At 32.9% G+C, this 20,062-nt stretch overlaps 1 protein-coding gene across 1 annotated transcript in view; it reads right to left on the bottom strand.

Annotated features, from left to right (window-relative positions):
* Positions 1-495: 495 nt before the first annotated feature.
* Positions 496-20,062, bottom strand: part of LOC124360141 (uridine-cytidine kinase) — a 60,036-nt gene continuing 40,469 nt past the window's right edge. Inside the window, exon 7 of the mRNA XM_046813493.1 lies at positions 496-913. Within this exon, the coding sequence (XP_046669449.1) occupies positions 807-913 (107 nt within the window). The 3' untranslated portion in view covers positions 496-806. The remainder of the gene's footprint in view (positions 914-20,062) is intronic.

The raw sequence follows: 20,062 nt of genomic DNA, 5'->3' as shown, positions 1-20,062 counted from the left end.
TAAAATAGCAATGAATAATACCTCAATAGTAGTGTTTGTCAAAATCTTGGAACCTATGAGCTTACAGTTATTTGATACCTGTTTAAGAATCAGAAATTTGTTCTAGATAACAATTCACTCCAACTTTAACAAATTTGCAAGTTTAAAGGTAAAAAATTTATTACATATGTTTAACTATTTTACAGAATTATTTTTAAAGACGAGACATAACGAGTTAAACCCAAACTGAATTGTAACTTTATAATGAAGTTACAAAGACAGAATTGAAATTTAAGGAACAAAATACTATTGACCTACCACAGTTGAGTTTGTTGAATCTTCACTCAACATGGTTCAGTTTACAAGGAAATTTTACTTCCTTAAACATTTACGATTACCAACATCTGCTGCTTAACACTATTCAGTGTTTCTGGGAAAATACCAGAGAGTCTGGCACTGTAAGGGTTAGTACAGATTTATGAAATACTTTCAAGTTAAATGACCATAAAATAGCAATTCATAAAAGAAGAAGTATTCTATGTACGATAAGTTATTACAAGTATAAGAGTTCTCATTTCAATCAAAGTAGTAAACAATATTCAACAATGTAAATTTATCTGATTTGTTTGCTGCACACTTAAATTCAGAGGCACAGGTCTGACCACTTAAGCTCCTTATTGCTGTTTAGTAAATAATACTGAGTGTAACAACATTTTGTAATAACTTTGTCAATTTAAAATATAGAACAGGTATTTTTTTAACAACAGAATCTGCTATATTTAAAATATAACTTTGGTAACTTGGTGTGTAACGGCTGCAAGGGAGCACTAATGCAACCTGAAGCCGTGGACAGGAGAAGGAGGCTCAGACTTGCCTGGCCTCACCCTGTGGTTCAGGAAGTCTCGGATGTGTTGGACGATCAAATCGATTGCCACTGAAACAAATATCAGGTTTAGTTTTATACCCTATTCCCACAATGCTTTCCAACAGTGAACATAATTTTACCAGAAACCAATCGGTTTTGTTTCCAATGTTTGTTAATATATCAGGTGAAATAAATAAAAATCAATACCACAAAGGTCAAGGTAACAAATAAAGTAAATAAGCAAATGAAATGCTACCTCTGTAGAAGTAGGCTGTCCAGAACAGATGTTGTTTCTAGCATATATTTTACTACACAACAGAAATTACTCTACTTTACTGGACTCCCCCAACCCGATATTATAAGTATGTGACCTCACTGTCTTGTTGAACTGTCCATTGGTCTCAATGCACAATTTAGTCACCAACTAAACAATGCTGTTCAATAATGAGGCTGGTGGTACATCAGAAATGAACTTAATAGAGTATTTTTTTTACTTCCTGTTGACTGAATATCCTAATTTAGTTGAGGAGTTGACAATTTCAAGTTGAGAATTCTGTTATCGATACCCAAGTAACAAGTGCTGTTCCTGCGTTGAGTAGTTTGCACACCACAAAAGCGGCTTACTTCAGTGGATGAACGATTCTCTGAAGCAGTTATACTCGAAAATACTCAAGAGTAACCAGCAAAGTACACTGTCAGAATTTTCCAAAATTCTAACAAAAAACTAAACTATACATTAAAACTGATAAAAACCACAAGAAACAAAAAAATTACATTTAAGGACTGGGAATAGGATTTGTTAGACCTACTCACACCCTGTGTTTATGAAATTACCAAGTTTTAGAGTTTTTCCACAGTAGGATTGCCTACCAATGAAAATATTGGCTTATATAAAAATTGAGATTAATTGGTGTAATGGATCATGCGTTAATTTACTATCATATGTAATAATTTCTAAATAAACAGTTTTGTTGACATCGTTGCAACTCTGATTATGTTTGTTTATGCTCGTGAAATAAACACGTGCTCGTGAATGCTTATATTGAGGAACTGGCCGCTCGCTATAACATTCAAGTGATTGACTTCAATAAAATCGGCCGTAAGCATTTCACGAGGCACGGTCAGCATCTCTCAATGCGGGGTAAGCGGCTGATGGCTGAGATGGTGGTGGGGAGCCTCCTGGAGCTGAGACCCGCCCCTGCGGGACCGAGGAAGCCTGCGCGGCCGCCGCACGTCACTGCTCCGACGGCCGCCGCCCCTCCTGCCATCGTGCCGGCGCCTGTGGCTGCCAGCGGGGAGACAGCTGACACCCCTCAGCATCCCCCAAGACACCAGCATGTCACCTATGTCGAAGCGGCGAGGGGACCGTGTACTCCGGACGGTGACGGCCTCAAGGGACGCTCTCTTTTTTTAGGGACCGCACCTTCAAGCGACGGGGTGGTGTGACCGCCGGTGTAGAAAAACAAACAAAAAATTCAAAATTTCACATTCAAAATACGATACGACTGCTTCACCAAAATTCTCAATCGGCAACCAACAAACTTGAGGAAATTCAACTCATGTGTAAAGATTTGAAAACAGATGTACTTGTTGTAACCGAAAACGGTTTCAACAACAAAAACATACATCTTTGCCACATTCCAAATTACAAATTGGCAGACGTTTACTGTCGACACCACTCCAAAGGAGGGGAGTTGCTATTTTTGTGAAAAATAATTTCACCTTTTCCAATTTTTCAATTCAAGGAAAAGTTGATCGCGACTTTGAAGCAGTTGGTATCAAACTTCAAGGCAGTGACACAACATTGTTGGTCATTGGAATTTACAGGTCTCCCAGTGGAAGTGAAGAAATTTTTTTTTCTAAATTTGAACACTTACTTACAGACTTGACCAATCACAGAAAAGACTTCATCCTCATGGGTGACTTCAATATTAACGCAATGGACAACCAGAATCCAATCACCAAAAGATGTGTGGATTTGTTGAGGTCTTTTGGCCTTGAGTTGCTTGTCAAGTCTCCAACGCGAGTAACGGCAACTACTCAATCAGCTATAGACAACATCATTTCCAACATTCCAGGTGTCGCGGTGTCCGTGGTCAACACAGCAATCTCGGATCACTGTGGCCAAGAGGCTGTAATCAGTGGAAAACACTTCGAAAGGGAGCTCAAAATCACAAAAACAGTAAGAGTCATGAGGCCTGGAAACATTGCTCTTCTGAACACTTCCCTGTCCAAAGAAACGTGGAACTTTCTAAATTTAACGCAATCAGTAGAACAGCAGTTTCAAACGTTTAACGAGGTCCTAAATTATCATCTAAATTTGTGCTGTCCTACGAAAACAATCAAAGTTTTTCAAAAAAAGGCAAACAGCAATTGGATCACAAAAGGTATATTGGTGTCGAGAGAGAAATTAAAATTTTTCTCCGAAATCAATAAAAACACTTCGAACGCTGAATTCAAACTCTTTTTCAATCGATACAAAAAAACATATAAGAAAGTGATCCAAGCAGCGAAAGCTAAGGATGTCTCAAAATCAATTATATCTTCAAAAAATGTTTCAAAAACAATTTGGGGCATCATCAAAAATAACAAAAGTCAGGGTGATCAAATCAAACTTAAAATTGGAGATGAACTTGTATGTGAGGCTGGGGAGGTGGCGAACGAGTTTAACAGATTTTTCGCGTCTGTGGCTTGCGAGCTAAACCCCCGGCCATTGCAGCCTCAAGTGAATCTTAGGCGAATACATAGTCCAGTAACGTCACTGGCACTGGTACCGGTTTTAGAAGAAGAGCTTGATCGAATCTTTAGACAGCTCCCGTCCAAAAAATCGAACGATATTGAATTGACGTCTATGTGGCTCATAAAGAAATGTTACAAACATATTCTGAGCCCACTAACACATTTAATTAATTTGTCTTTTGAACAAGGAGTATTTCCCTCACTCCTACAATCCGCGAAAGTAAGTCCAATTTATAAAAAGGGCGATCCCTGTTCCACAAATAATTATCGGCCTGTCTCCATTTTGCCAGTTTTGAGCAAAATTTTTGAAAAATCTTTTTTCATCAGAATGCTGAAGATTTTAAATCAAAACAACCAATTCTCTGAATACCAATTCGGATTCAGAAAAGGAAAATCAACTACCGACGCTGTGGCGAATCTAGTTGAAATGGTTGTTGAGGGTATAGAAAATCGAAATGCCACCTTAGGTGTCTTTCTCGACCTATCTAAGGTATTCGATTGTGTTGACCACGAACATCTGCTCGACATTTTGGAAACACACGGCATCCGAGGCGTGCCACACTTGTGGCTTAGATCATTTCTAAGCGACAGAACTCAAGTTGTCCAAATCTCAAATCAACTTTCAAACAAAATCCGACTGGACTATGGGGTTCCTCAGGGATCTATTCTTAGCCCAATTCTGTTTCTGCTATATGTCAATGACATTGAGTCATCACTAATGCACGGAAAGGCCGTGCAGTATGCTGATGACACGACTCTCTTTTTCAGTGAAAAATCAACATCTCTCTTGGAAGAACGCTCTTTTGTTGATGTCAACAATTGCGTTCAACACTTCAACAGCCTCAATCTCCAAACAAACACAACGAAGACCAATGTCATCAACTTCGCTCTTCGGCCTGTGGATTCTCGGTGTGGTCCTGCCACTATGTTGGCAGACTCCATACTAGAAGAGGTCTATAGTTCGAGATTCCTTGGAATACACCTTGATCGAGGGTTGACATGGAATAATCAAATTGATCACGTTTGCGCCAAAATATCCTCAGGAAATTTTGTTTTGAGGAATCTAGCCAAATATTGCCCCACTCAGGTACTGATGACGGCGTATTATGGCTTGATTTACCCCCACCTTACCTACGGAGTGGCATTATGGGGTGCTTGTGCAAACAATCAGTTGATGAGGGTCTTCAGATTGCAAAAGCAAGCGATTCGAATAATCGCACATTTGACATTCAGAGAGTCATGCAGAGAATCTTTCAAAAGTTTGCAGCTGTTGACCCTGCCGAGTCTCTACATTTTCGAAACAACACAGTATTGTATGTCAAAATGCGTCAAGACAAGTGGCCAAGACATACATTCATATGAGACCAGAGCCAGGGGAAACTACCGAATTGGCCAACACAGAACGGTGATTTATGAACGCCTGCCATCACAAGCAGGAGTTCATTTCATCAACAAGCTGCCACACCAAATAAAAAATGCCCCAACGCCCAAGGCGTTCAAAATTCGTCTAAAACGCTTTTTAGCGACACAGGCATTTTATAATGTCGACGAGTATTTGGCAAAAAAACTGGGAGACCAGCCAATAGGTATGTCGCCCCATCGCTGGTGGTGGGATGATTGGTGAATAAAAGGAAATGAATGAAGGTGAAATTATATGTTTGATTGAGGATTTTGATGTAGAACGGATGGAAAAATTTTAGTTACAATAACGTCATTTGACGCATGCTATACATGTTAACCATGTCTTGGCAAATAAAGAAATTTGATTTGATTTGATTTGTTTTATAATAGGGCCTAGCTCAATTGTGTTTAATTGAACCTAATTTTAGATGAACTCTTTGTGTTATATTTACTACAATTAGTGAATGAGAATGTGGTACAAGACAAACTTACACATGCACAGAAATTAGAGAAAGAGCAAGTAAATCAATGAAACCAACTCTACTTTTGAAAAAAGAGCTAAAATATTTGTACAACAGATGAAAAGAAAGAGATTATTGAATAATAAATTGAATTGCATTAAATATAACAAAAGCTCAGAGGGAAAATCTGAAAACAAACTACATTGATTAATAACCTCAGTAAATATTTTTTATTTGTGGACTAATAAATGATTATGTTAATTCTTACTGATTTGGTATGAAATGTTAAAGAAAAAATAAAAGCAATTTTATTGTCCATTTGAGTGTGGGTTAAATTTGTGTGTGTATGTAGGCATGTTTCTGACGGTGTGTAGTATGTTGTGTGAAGCATATGTGAATGTCCATGTACAAATTAAGATGACTAATTTGTAATTTCTTTTGTACATTTACAAGATCAAATTCAACAATACAATATTTTTTACATCAGTTTATTTTAACAAAGGTATGTATATATTCATTCTTTTTGAATTTATCCATAGTTGCTCACTAGAACTTACAATATTAGAAATTTTATACTTAATAATATATTTAACATATACTTAATGCTAATAAATAGTTATATACATTTAAACTTACCTTAAAAAACAAAATACAAATAATAATTTTCTTTAAAACGATATTAACACTATTTTTAGTATTGTTAACTATAAAAGTTTTTCTTCAATAGTGAAATATCCAAAACCATTCTATTCCCTGTATTACAGTATATTTTAATCACCTACTCTGATTAAAATCTGTTGAATTACCACTCAGTGGAAATAGTATACAACATTTCTGAAGTAAGTTATAAATATAAGTCATTTCATTCCTTAAAATATATATTAAAACCAATGAATATCAATAAAAAAAATAAATTAAAGACAACCTTATATTAAATAACAATACAATTATTGCAGTACCGTAGATTCTCACTTATCTGACATAAAACTGAGCGTTATGATGTCATTTAATAAAAAAACTTTAAAAAATCTAATAAAAACAAATATATTATTATTAAAATAATAGTAATAGCTTTGTTTTTATTACATAACTACAGAGTTTGTAGTTTTTTGTTTCTATTTTGTATAACTTTGTTTATAAATGGAAAAATATGTCAATAATTCTTTTTAGTCAAAAAAAGTATTAATTACATTTTTTTAAACATTTTTTACAATAAATAATAAATTTTGTGAGGATTTTAACTAAAATTTTGATGGAAAACCCTATGGTTATTATAATTTAGCATTGAAAGAATAAATATGTTAACAGTCTATGTTTTTAATTTATTCCAAAACGATTTTCTAAACATTTACTTGGATTATTTCTAGCTTCAAAATGTATAATAATTGAACCAATTGTTAATTTAGTTGAGTGTTAGTTTAGTCCAGCCTTCAAAACATGAAAGTGTTATTTCTGTTAAAATTACACTTGTATCATCAGCAAATAAAATAGTGTTTGATATTTCCAAGGGCAAATTATTAATTAAGATTAGGAAAAGAGTTGGTTCTAAATCAAACCATATTATTTTTTACACGTGAAAGTGCTTGGCCCGCCTGCCACCTTTAAGTTTGGAGACTCCTAGTTTAAACGATTATTTTGTGTGCATACTTGTTTAGTATGGTATGAAAAAATTACATTAGGAAATTTGGTTACATTTAGGCTTGGTGCAACAGTTTTTGCCACTAAGAGGATTAATCCAAACATTATTTAGCAATTTACTACCACTGGTAAATGAATAAAAAATTTTCTAATATTAATTTTATTACTGCACAATGCCTTTCGGAATAATAAAATTAATATTGGATAGTAAATTAAACTGGTTTCCAATGCTCAAAGATTCATCATTATTTAACAAGAATTTAATTGTTAGATGACAAGAGTATCAAATAAAAATTCTGTTTACTAATACAAAAACTATGTAATGTACATTTTTACTTATTTTTTATACCTACATAAATTGCAACTAGACTAACACAAAAGGTTAGGCATTTTCAACAAGCTAGACATTAAAAATTTAAATTTAGATGGCCTGTAACCCTGAACCATCAGGAAAATCCTAAAATAAAATTTTCAACCCTTACACTTTCAATGTATGATTACTAATTGGTCAGGTAGTGTTTCCAGTCAATGCTTAACACACACACACACACACACACACGTACGCGTGCCCACACACACACACACACACACACACAAACACACATAGTATAAGAAATATTTTGAAGAGTTGATAGTGCATTTGAATGGTCAAAATAACAAATATCACATTACCATTTTATCTGAAATATGGATGAAGTCAGGAGAAGAGGATTTCTATCAGATTTCAGGTTATGACATGTTGATGCAACCCAGACTGGAAAATCAGGCTGGTGGAGTTGCTCTCTAAGTGGACAAGCAACTTGGCTACTCGTATCAGCTAACGGCCCTTCCTACTGCAGAGATTGTACACATCACTCTAGTGTGTGATTGTACAATGGGGTTTAACTGCAAACTTTCTTTGTATGCAATGTATTGTTCATGTAGATACACGTTCAAACAATTTAAAGATAGTTTTATAGAATTGTTACAACATGATAATGATCCTACTGTTATTGTCGGTGATATGAATATTTGTACTTTGAAGGATACCGGTTCTGGTCCGCAATACGTGAGCATAATTGCTTTATACGGGTTTAAAAATTATATAGATATTCCCACAAGAGTCAAAAATAATACAAGATCATGTTTTAATTAGAAACTCAAAGCAGATATGTTTTAAATGTAATGTAGAAATATTGGGTATAACTGACTACTACGCCGTGACTGTGGATATTACAATAAATAAATTAAATGAACACGGTCAGGGATTGCAAAATAAATTTGATAAGGCCTTGGATGAAAATATGCTGTCGTCAACTAAAATTTGCTGGGATAACTGTAATGACGTTGATGAAAGTGTATCAGAATTTTACAGAATATATAATAATCGTTATGATAGGTCATGTGTGCTAAAGGAAAACAAGGGAAAATATAAAAACCGAAATCCTCGGATTACTTATGATCTAATTAATTTAGTAAACAGGAAAAACGAGTTGTACATAACGTATGCTAGAAACAATCATAACTTACATGTAAAATTGCAGTACAAAACTTTGTGTAACTAATAATAGTAACTAAGGAGATAAAAACACCAAAATTAATTACTTGTATTCTCTTGTTGAGAGAAATAAAGGCAACACAAAGCAATATTGGTCTATAGTTAGGAATATTATGAATAAACAAAAAAAGTCCTTGTCAGTTATACGTATGAATACATTAACACGGAAGTGACGAACAACGAAAAAATAGTAGCAAATTATTTTAATAAATACTTTGCAAATGTTGTGGGGGAACTAAAATATCACGCTTTCGGTAAGGATTTGTTTTTAGACAATGAGTTGGATTTTAAGTTTAATAATGTATTAAATAATTTTAATGTAAGTCAATCAGATATTAGTACGGTTCTTATTATTGCAAAAATCAAGAAAAGTTGTGGTTTGGACAATATTAATATTAATAATATTAAGAAATATAGCAATGTTTTATTCCACTGCTATACAGCATATTCAGTAAGTCGTTGAAACAAGGTAAAATCCCTAACAGTTTTAAAGTAGTTGTGTTGGTACCGATTTTTAAAGCCGGTGATAGCAAACTTGTAATGTTGTATCGTTCCATTACACTAATAAATACAATGGCTAATCTTTTTGAGATGCTTATAAAAAATAAATTATTACAAATCCTTTAAAATAATAACATATTTTCAAAGAACCAGTATGGATTTTTACCAAACAGGGGAACTGATCTAGCTGTGGAGCGCCATGTCTATACCATTCAATGTGTCATCCATTGAAAAAGAATATGTAACTCTAGCTTTATATCTGGATTTTCAGAAGACTTTTGACGTGGTTGATATTGAAATATTGATAAATAAACTAAAGCAATATGGAATAGGGGGACTAGCATTAACTTTATTAAGATCTTTTTGTGCTGGCAAGAAGCAATGTGTAAAGATTCGTCAGGAATATAGCGAATTAATGGAGCTTATTATGAGGTGGCACTGGGGGGCGTTTTTGGACCATTATTGTTTAACCTCTACATAAATTACTTATTCTCTAAAAATGAAAATAAATGAAGACATTAAACAAATTTCCTCATGGCTTGTTAGTAACAAATTATTAATCAATAACTTCAAATCTAAGTGTGTATTATTTTTTGACACTGATATACCTAAGGAAAACTTAGAAATGAATTTGACTTAATGTGTCACAAACATCAGTGTTTGTATAAATGTTCTTGTTCAAAAATTGAAATTGTAGATTCAGTTAAATACTTGGGCTTGTATATTGATGATAAGTTGAAATGGCACCAAAATGTAAAATGTTTGTCGTCAAAGCTAACAAAAATCAATTATTCTCTTTACTTTATCAGAAATTTCTTAAAGAGTGAACATCTGAGATAGATGTATTTATCATGGGTTGAGAGTACGTCGAGGTTTGGAATTATACATTTTAGAGGTACGTATCCTTCAGTGATGAGTCGGCGTTCAGAGAGTAAACAACCTTATCAGTGCAAGCTCCCGCTACTGTGTTTCGAGTGGTCGTTGATCTAGTTTACGTTTCTACAAGTCGTGCAACAGTGTGTTTAATTGCTACTTTAATTAGAGATTTTTGTTTTACACAATTATTTTCTATAAAAATGTCGAGCTGTGGTATGCGTAAAGAATATTAAAAGTAATCAATCTAAACTCACCTGTTTTGACTGAAATAAGATTTTCATGCGGCATGCTTAAAATATAGTAAGGTGGACGTGGATTGCCTAAACGAAGAGGGTCTAGTTTGGAGGTGTAAGGACTGTCAATTTACGAGGAGGTAAAGCATAAGATTCGAGTCTGCAGCAGATGAAGGTAAACTATCTCTCGAAGATATCATGAGAGTGGTTACAGATGTAAGAGATAGCCAGGCAAAATACAAGAAGAGTTTTAATAAGGCCTGTGAATCAATGGACTCACAGCTTATAGAGAACACCAAGGCTCTTAATGCACAACAGGTGCAGAATGAGAAACTTTGCCAGCTAATTGAGTCTATCACATCAGAGAACAAGGAGCTGAAGAAGAAGTTGAGAGCTCTGGAAGATCGTCTGGAGAACAAAGAGCAGTCTTCTCGCAGTAACTGTGTGGAAATTCAAGGAATCGCTGTAACTTCCATTGAAGATGTGTTGACTATCGTGAAGGACGTTGGCAAGGCACTAGACTTAACCATATTGGACACCATGGTGGACGCGTGCCATAGACTTGGTACCAACAACGAGTCTCTATCACTGGCGAGACGGGCGCTGTACGCTCTGGCGAGGAAGTATCAGCACGAGAAAAAACTTTCCAATGGGTGAGAAATGGCAAGATCTTCCTCAGGAAAGAAGAAAAGACGCCAGTAAGAGTTATTACACGAGGGGAGGACTTGGACTAAACTAAACTGTAAATATATATATACTTCATTTTCAGATATATTTTCATCATATAAGATATGCTAGGTATTTTTTTGTTTGTTTTTGTTTATTACTGTTGTTACTGGAAACATAAGTCAAATTTTAATTTATCTTTAAAGTTAAAAATAGTTTTAAACAATCGAAATATTTTGTTTTTACAATACCTACCTTATTTGTTTATAAACAAACACAATTCTGCAAAATTTAATTATTTTCATAGTAGCCAACTTAGTTGTAAAATTGTTGCAATTAAAATTTTCTGCAAGATCCCTTACTAAATTTTGAAATGTAAAATAATGGATACGACAAATCAGTGTAACGTTAAACAATGGGTGAATTTTGCAATATTACATCAAAACATTCGTAGTATGATAAGTAACTTCGATTTATTCATTGCTGAATTAAGTAGTAGACATTTATTTCCTGAAATAATTGTACTGTCAGAAATATGGATAGATAATGAAGAATTACAGTTTTTATAAATTCCAAATTATAGAATTTTTTCAAATGCAAATGAAAATCTGTGGGCAGGAGGTTTAGCAATTTTTGTAAAGTTTAATGTTGAAATTTTTGTATGTGAACCGATAAACTTTAAAACAGCAGATTTAATGATATTAGAATTTAAGTTTAACTCACAGAGGTTTTGTTTGTTTGCAATTTACAGGCTGCTTTGCTTCAACAAGGACCACTTCCTTGTTGAGATTAATGAGTATTTTCTTCGTAATAATAAAAAAAAATGCCCTTTTCATCAGGGACACTAACTTAAACTTGTTTAAAAATAGTATGATAATTGACAGTTAAAATGCATTTCTTTACTTATACGAATTCGATTGTTTATTGAAAGAACCAACTAGAGTAACATCAGAATCAGTTTCATGCATTGATCATGTTTTTGCTAGATTAGCAAACCAAGTTAAGACTCAAGTCGATGTAAAGGTAATAGACGCGAATATTACAGGTCACAGGATGACTGTTGTATGTGTGCGGGGAGGGGGGAGGGGTTTACTGTTTAGACATCAGCTGATTCTGCCGGCCCCTCCCTTCCCTCCATTCGCATAGATTACGACAGGCTTCTTGCACGACTTGAACAGGTTACATGGGTGGAAGTTTACAACGATAAAAACCCGTCAACTGCGTTTGATACTTTTCATAATACCATGCAAACAATAATTTCTGAGAGTAAATTTGAACAATCAAACAAAACACATGGCATTTTTTAAATTAAACCTTGGATGAGTGATTGTATTTGAAAAAAAATAATAAATAAACTCTATAAACTCGTTAAGCATTATCCAAACAATGGAAAATTAAAATCGAGTTTAAAAATTACACGAATAAACTACATTTGAAATCAGAAATTTAAAAAATTCTTATTACAAAAATATTTCTCATAAATGTAATGGAGATTTGAGAACTACGTGGAAGGTTATAAATGAAATAACAGGACAAACGTCAAAACAACTTCCAATACAGTCTTTGAATATTAATTATAATGAAATCTGCAATATTAAACATATTTGCAATGAGTTTAATTCATTTTTCTTGTCTATTGTAGATAAGTTAGACATTAAAAAATCAAAACCTGATAGTTTTGACCTATGTTGCTATAAGAGATTTTTCAAATTAGATAATTCAAGTAATTCCATGTTTTTAGCTAAAGTAGTGGTAGATGATTTAGTATCTGTTATAAGAGATTTGAAAAATAACACCTCGCCTGGAATCGATAACATTAGCTCATCTCTAATTAAATTAATGTATCCAAAAATAGTGAATGTCTTACTGTACTTAGTAAACTTAAGTTTTGAAAAGGGCATATTTCCAGATATTTTAAAAACCGCTATGGTAATTCCTTTGCATAAGAGTGGACTAAATAATGATTGCAACAATTTCAGATCGATATCTTTAATCTCAACTTTTCCAAAGATTTAAAAAAAATTATGAAAAAAAGATTAGTTAAATTTCTTGAGCAAGAGAGGGCTTAAGTACTGAAACTGTGTTAAAAAATTTTATGGATGACATATTTGAAGCGATAAATTCAGGATGCAAAGTTAGTGGATTTATTTTAGACATAAAGAAAGCTTTTGACACTGTAGATATGACATTCTTTTAAATAAATTATACTGTTGCGGTATCAGAGTAAACGTTCTTTCCTGGTTTTCAAGCTACTTGAATAATAGGAAACAGTGTAAAAATTAGCAAAACTTTCAGTGACTTTGATATAATAAAAATTGGAGTACCCCAAGGGTCAGTATTAGGTACAATATTGTTTATAGTATATATTAATGATCTCTGTAATTCCAATTTATAAGGTAAAATAACATCATTTGCTGACGACACTAGCTACTTATGGAATCAAAAGACTACCAATCCCTGCAACCAGAATAACTAACACATCCCAGACATCCATTGACTGTATCTGCACGAACATACCAGAATGACAATAAAATAGACTGGTCCATCATCAATTCTGGGCTATCCGATCACACTGGTCAATTATGTACCATAGACTTTGCATTAAACAAAAACAAGACACAAGTAACCCTGACAAGAAGAAATTATAACAAAACTAATCTTGACTGCTTTAAAACAGAACTAGACACAGTAAACTGGGGCAGTGTGCATAATGCCAAAGATGCTGTACAGTTATTGAAATTTTAGGCAATTAAGGTCATATATATGATTTGTTGTGAAACTGTAAACAAGAGCCGGGTTTTGTGTTTGTGGTTATGAATCCAATAGTATTTGTGGAAATTGTATTTTATAGTGTTTTAGTGTTGTTATTATTGTTTTTTTTAGCTTTCTTAGGTTATAGTTTTAGTATGGGTGAAAACTTTAGAGACCGATAAATCTAGTGACGCTGAGTGAAAAATGAAACTTTGTATATATGTAAATAAGGTAAGATTAAAATTCATTATTTTATTTTATTATTGTTTTATCTGTCATACTTATATAAGTAAAAATGCAGTTATGAGATTATGTTTACCCATGAAAAATAATATTTATTTCGAAATCTATGTATTTTTTTAAATAAGTAAATACGCGTGATTTTTCATACAAAGCCCTGTAACACATACGTTTTGAGGTAAATGTTACAATAATTATATATTTTTGGAATCAGGACAAAATTTTGAATAAGTTATACATTTACAGTTTTGATGTAAAGCTTATTGCTAAGCAGTTACACAACGGAATATTTACAAAAATAATGTCCAAACAAAGTTTTCTTACATTTTGTAAAAAAAAACAAAAATATGTTTCCATGGAAACAATAAGATATTGTTATTATAATGCTCTCCATATAGTTGTGAATACTTTGACATATAATAGTTTATATTTGGACTAACAGTTATGAAATGTGATACATTATAAGAAACGTCTGCGAGGCTGTTAAAATAGAGCTACCAGTACAGAGTGACACCATTTCCAGTTCTAGGGTTAAAGAATACCTGGACCTGGTCAAGACATTGTAAAGCAAGAAACTGAAGCTATTTAGTGATGTATGTTATTAATTTATTTTGTTGACGCCAATACAGATTTTGATGTGTAAATAAAGATGATTGACTATTGACTATTAACTTACATAAAAGATGATTGGAATGATATAGAAGAAGCAATAAATATAGATTTTAAAGCCCTTCAATGGTGGTTCTTAAAGAACAATATGTTATTACGTCCGGAAAAAACAAAGTACTTAAATATTAGTCTGAAAAAAGATCCACAAAATTTTACTAATCAAATTTTACACAATTATGTGAGTTGTTTGTGTACAAACAAAGAGTGTCCTGAGTGTGCAATTGTGTCGCAGGCTGACAATTTAAAATACTTGGGAATCTTGCTGGGTAGGGAAATAAACTGGAAAAAACACATAGACATGGTAAAGAAATGTATGGGTTAGTTAAAATAAATGTAAATACAAGCCATCTCATCCATTATTTATAAGTTTAAAATTTGTTTGTGTATAAGGTTTTAAAAATATTTTATGTAACTAATGGTAATTTGCCTGTATTAATTAATATCTATAAAAATAAATTAAGGCACAAAGACAGAATAGCAGTTCTAAAACCCAATTTAACCATTTTTATAAAAAGCAATTGTTTTTTAGGACCGAAAATGTTTAATACAATACCAAAAGAAATATGTGATTAAAAAATATACATTTTTTTTAACTATTGAAATTATGGCTATTAAGTAAACAAAATATAAATTTTCTTCTGCATACCATTAGTTAAAACAATTTATTTGGATCAGAGTTGCACATAAGTATAGATTTAGAAGTAACACAGACATTTGATAAATGGGAGTTATTTTAATCAAAATTAATTGTCAACATTCTATCTGAGCTATTACGAATTTAATTTAGCATGAAGGAACCTCTGCGCAGCCTTTGCCTTTAGAGACCCTATATATTCATAAAAGTATATTTAATTAAATTATTTGTTAGTATGATTATATAAGTGAAGTGTTTCATTTTTGTTACTTTTAGTTTATTTTGATGTAACAGTCATCATGCAAGTGGTATATTGAAATGTGTGTTAAGTGCTAAATATAGTTAAAGTGATTCTTAAATTATTAGTTTAAAATGCTTGTAACTTTTTTTAAAATATGTAAGTAACACTTTTATGAATAAAGATATTCTTATTCTGCTTTGCAGCCTCTTGTAATGACTCAGAGACTTGCTCTTAGAACAATATACTTTATTAAAAAAACAGTAAGATTAACATACTTATTTTTACAAACTAATATTTTAACACTTGAAAAACTATATACATTGTCATGTTTAATACATGTTCATACATTTCTGAGTAACTACAAGATTGAAGAATTCACTGCAAGGACGAGAGCTGCAAGTACCTTTACTTTGAAACTTCATAATTTTTTTAAAGATATAAGTCGTAGACAGTTTTGTTATAGAGGGAAGAAGATTTACAATGGAATGATAAGGAAGTTTGGGAATAGTATCATCTATGACTAAACCGAAGATTAAAATGAAAGCAAAGAAATTTGTAAATGATGGCATTAATATAAAGACATAAAGTAAGAATTGAATCTATATGTATAAGTATTTTTATATTTCATATTTGCTGTTTTATCATAGTACCTTTTGCTTTACATGTTTGTTATTTTTATATTTATTTTTTGTTATTGTTTATATATATTCTGTTTTAGTTATTAGTATATATATATTTGCAACGTTATAGTTTTTTCCATAACAGTTATGAAATGTACAATATCAAATAATAACAAAATGGAATAACAAGAAATAGAATATATATATATTCTATTTCATGTTATTCCATTTTGTTATTATTTGATATTGTATATTTCATAACTGTTATGGAAAAAACTATAATGTTGCAAATGTGTTAATTTTTGTTGTTAAATTGTCCTATTTCTTGTTGTCTTATTCAACTGTGTTGTTGTTGTTATTTAAGTAATTTTGTTTGTTGTTGCTTTAATTATGTTTAGCGGTTATTGATATTCGTGTAGTTGTGGTTGGATAACGTGTGTTCGGGTTGATGTGCCCAGACCGGTATCCACGTATATCTATTGTCTGCTGGAATTTCCTGAATTTTGAGTAATTTTTTTTCTTGTTATTTATATTTATACTTATTTATTTTATATACTTATTTATTTATTTGTTAATTCATATATTTAAATTTCTTACTAGCTGGTCATTGTTATTATATATTATATTTAAATTTCATATTGAATAACATTGGTAATAGTAGCTGGTTCTTAGTTGTATTATGCTATTTGTAATTACTTGTTATAATTCTGTGAAGATAAATTTAAGAACATTTTTTAAATTGTATTAGCTGTAGAGAAGGATAGCTACATAGCGTAAATCATATGCTAACTTATTTCATAACTGTTTTTTTATAACAATTATTCCGCGCAAGTTCAACAGAACTCATGGAATATGTATTTCTTTCTGTATTACAAGAAAATAAATGTTTTTGAACTTGAACTTGAAAACACACACACCACACACACACACACACACACACACACACATATATATATTTAAAATTTTCAAATTTAAATCTTAATTAACTCTCAAGATGTCCTGTGGACTTACATACAATCATACAGAAAATAAATGTTTAAATCTCCCCAGCAGATAAAAGAGACATTGTGTCAGTCTACTCAGTGATAGACTTCAATAACACTCAGCCAAATTCCATGGTTGGACATGGAAGTGGAAAAATGAAGTTTCATGCCAAATTTAAAGTCTACAAATAAACTCTTTCTTGAGATATCTTACCATATGAAACATTCACATTTTTATATTAATAATTCTATTTTGGTTAATTTCATAGAAATGTTTAAATAATAAGAGGTTCTGGTGACTTAACGCCGGGCCACACATTCCTGCACCGCGCCCGACACGTGAGTCGGCCTAGTGTTGGCCGTCATATGGTGAAAGAATTGCAGCGCAGTATTCAACCTGCAAGTTCAGATATGTCCGCACAGACACCAGACCGTCATGGTCGCACCGTCACCAAGAGTGTGCCAAAGTCAAATGTTGTCACTGACTTTTAAAATTGACTTTCCACTCTATTATTTTTTTTCTTTTCACTGTACGGATAAGAATGTCACATGTTAAAATCTCATGCTGTACTTAGTTTCTTTACAAATTTACTTATTCTGCTATATTTTTGTTGCCATTTTGGTTACTTATTAGATTATAGTTAAAATATTCGCCAAGGCTGAGCGAAATCCCATGAAGTGGCATGCACCATCATTGAACTCATATACAGGGTGTAACAAAAAGGTTGGGCTGGCTTGCATTTTCAGATTTTATGTGTGATTCTAAGCTGATACCTATCAAAAGACAAAATGTTTGCTGCTCACAGCTTGTGCAAGCATAACTTTAAAGTGGTCGTGCTCGCTTATGCCTTAACGGATTCCGTTGAAACTAGTACCATTGGAATTGCAATAAAATTCTCCAAATAGCTGGTGTCTAGTACATCTTTTACAACTATACTGGTTTTATTATTATTTGACTTTAAACATTTTCAACAGACGCCATTTTGTTAATATTAAAGAAAATAAACAAATATTTCTTTTATTTTCCTCTTACCTATTCAAACCTATTTGCCAAATTTGGTTTCTTTAACTTTACTAGTATTAGAGATAATAATTTGTTAATAAAAAATAGAAAATGGTGGCAAGCAGCTAAAAAAAAAATGGAAATTGGAAAAAAGTTATTCTTCATCTTTTGCTTAGAAGTTTACACAACATTTTAAAATACATAATCAGCTCAACCTTTTTGTTACACCCTGTATGTTCCTTATATAGGCTAAAATGAACCTCTTTGCAAAATTCCATCTCTATAGATCATTTCAATTCGAGAATCGTACAGACAGACAGAAATTAAATTTTTCCAGCCCTACGGGTGATAGGTTTTGCTTAAGCTCAGCCCCATAACATAACACTTTATAAATATACGTCCAAAATCTGTTCAGAAAGTTACTTAGTTGATAATACTTTGACTACCGAATGGCAGTCTGTTATATGTGAAGGCATGCACTGATCAGGTAATTTACCGTGAACTGTTTTCGTGAACTTGTTAAAATAGTGGAAGAAACTGCTTATAACTGCAATGCCATTTAACCCAGATAAGAGCAGAGTTGCCAATATTGAAATGAAGTTTCATGCAAACTTTCAAGTCTATAGGTTAATTCATTTTCAAGATATTATGCAGACTAACAGACATATAGATAGCAGACAAAAATGAAATTTGTCCTGTCCCTAAAGTGACAGGCTTTGCTAAAGCTAAGCCAATGATGATGTACATTTAAAATTGATAATAACTCTTAAATTATAATGTAACTAAATTAATGATTTTTGTATTAATTTTGTTTTTTCTATGTATTAATGACTATAATTATTGAATGAATGATATCGGTTTTTTACGAGGTTATTGGAGAGGAGAGGCGAGCCTACTCCTTCTCATATTAGGCATTGAATACTATCCGGTCACTCAGTGAGTCACAGCGCTCTGTTCCGTACAGTACTGCTGTGTGTGTGCGTCGCATTTCAATATGACTGAACGTGTTGAGCAGCGCATTTGCATTAAATTTTGCCTAAAACTTGGCCATTCAGCATCAGAGACGATTACTATGATACGGAAAGTTTATGGTGACATGTCTATGGGCGATATTTAAATAAAAGTGGTTTAGGCGGTTTAAAAATGGCCGCATATCAGTGGAGTGATGACTGATCTGGCAGGCCTTCAACAGCCAGAAACGCTGAAAATGTTGAACATGTTCTTGCAGCAATTAATGAAAACCGTTGATTGACTGTCCGTGAGCTGGAAGAAGATTTAGGAATACCAAAATCGTCAGTTTGTAACATTTTACACGGAGATTTAAAAATGAACCGTGTTTCGGCAAAATTTGTTCCTCGGCTTCTGACAGAAGACCAAAAGAACTGTCCACTTGAAATCGCACAGGACAATCTGGATTTGATTAAAAGTGACCCAGGACTATTTAAAAAAGTTATTAATGGTGATGAGTCATGGATTTATGGCTACGACCCTGAAACTAAGGTTCAATCTTCACAGTGGAAAACTTGCAAAGAGCAACGGTTGAAAAAAGCAAGACAAAGTCGAAGCAATGTCAAGACAATGCTGACAGTTTTTTTTTACCAGGACGGCATTGTTTATCACGAATATGCTTCAAGAGGCCAGACAGTGAATAAGGAGTATTATCTTGAGGTCCTAAGGTGGCTACGAGATGCAGTGCGAAGGAAACGACCTGAACTGTGGACAAGCCGTGACTGGATCCTGCACCATGACAACGCACCAGCTCATTCTTCAAATCTTATTCAGCATTTTTTGGTCAAACACAACATCAACCAACTACGACAGCCTCCCTACAGTCCTGACATAGCTCCTTATGACTTCTGGCTATTTCCGAAATTAAAAATTCCTTTGAAAGGAAAAAGATTTGACGATGTTGAACAAATAAAACAAAATACGACGAAGAACCTGTTAGCCATTCCGCAAAATGAATTTAAGGAATGTTTCCAGAAGTGGGAGGAGCATTGGAATAAGTAGCTTGAGGAGGGGAGT

The sequence above is a fragment of the Homalodisca vitripennis genome, chromosome 4, assembly GCF_021130785.1.
Source record: "Homalodisca vitripennis isolate AUS2020 chromosome 4, UT_GWSS_2.1, whole genome shotgun sequence".
Classification (NCBI taxonomy): domain Eukaryota; kingdom Metazoa; phylum Arthropoda; class Insecta; order Hemiptera; family Cicadellidae; genus Homalodisca; species Homalodisca vitripennis.
This window is presented reverse-complemented; position numbering and strand designations above follow the sequence as displayed.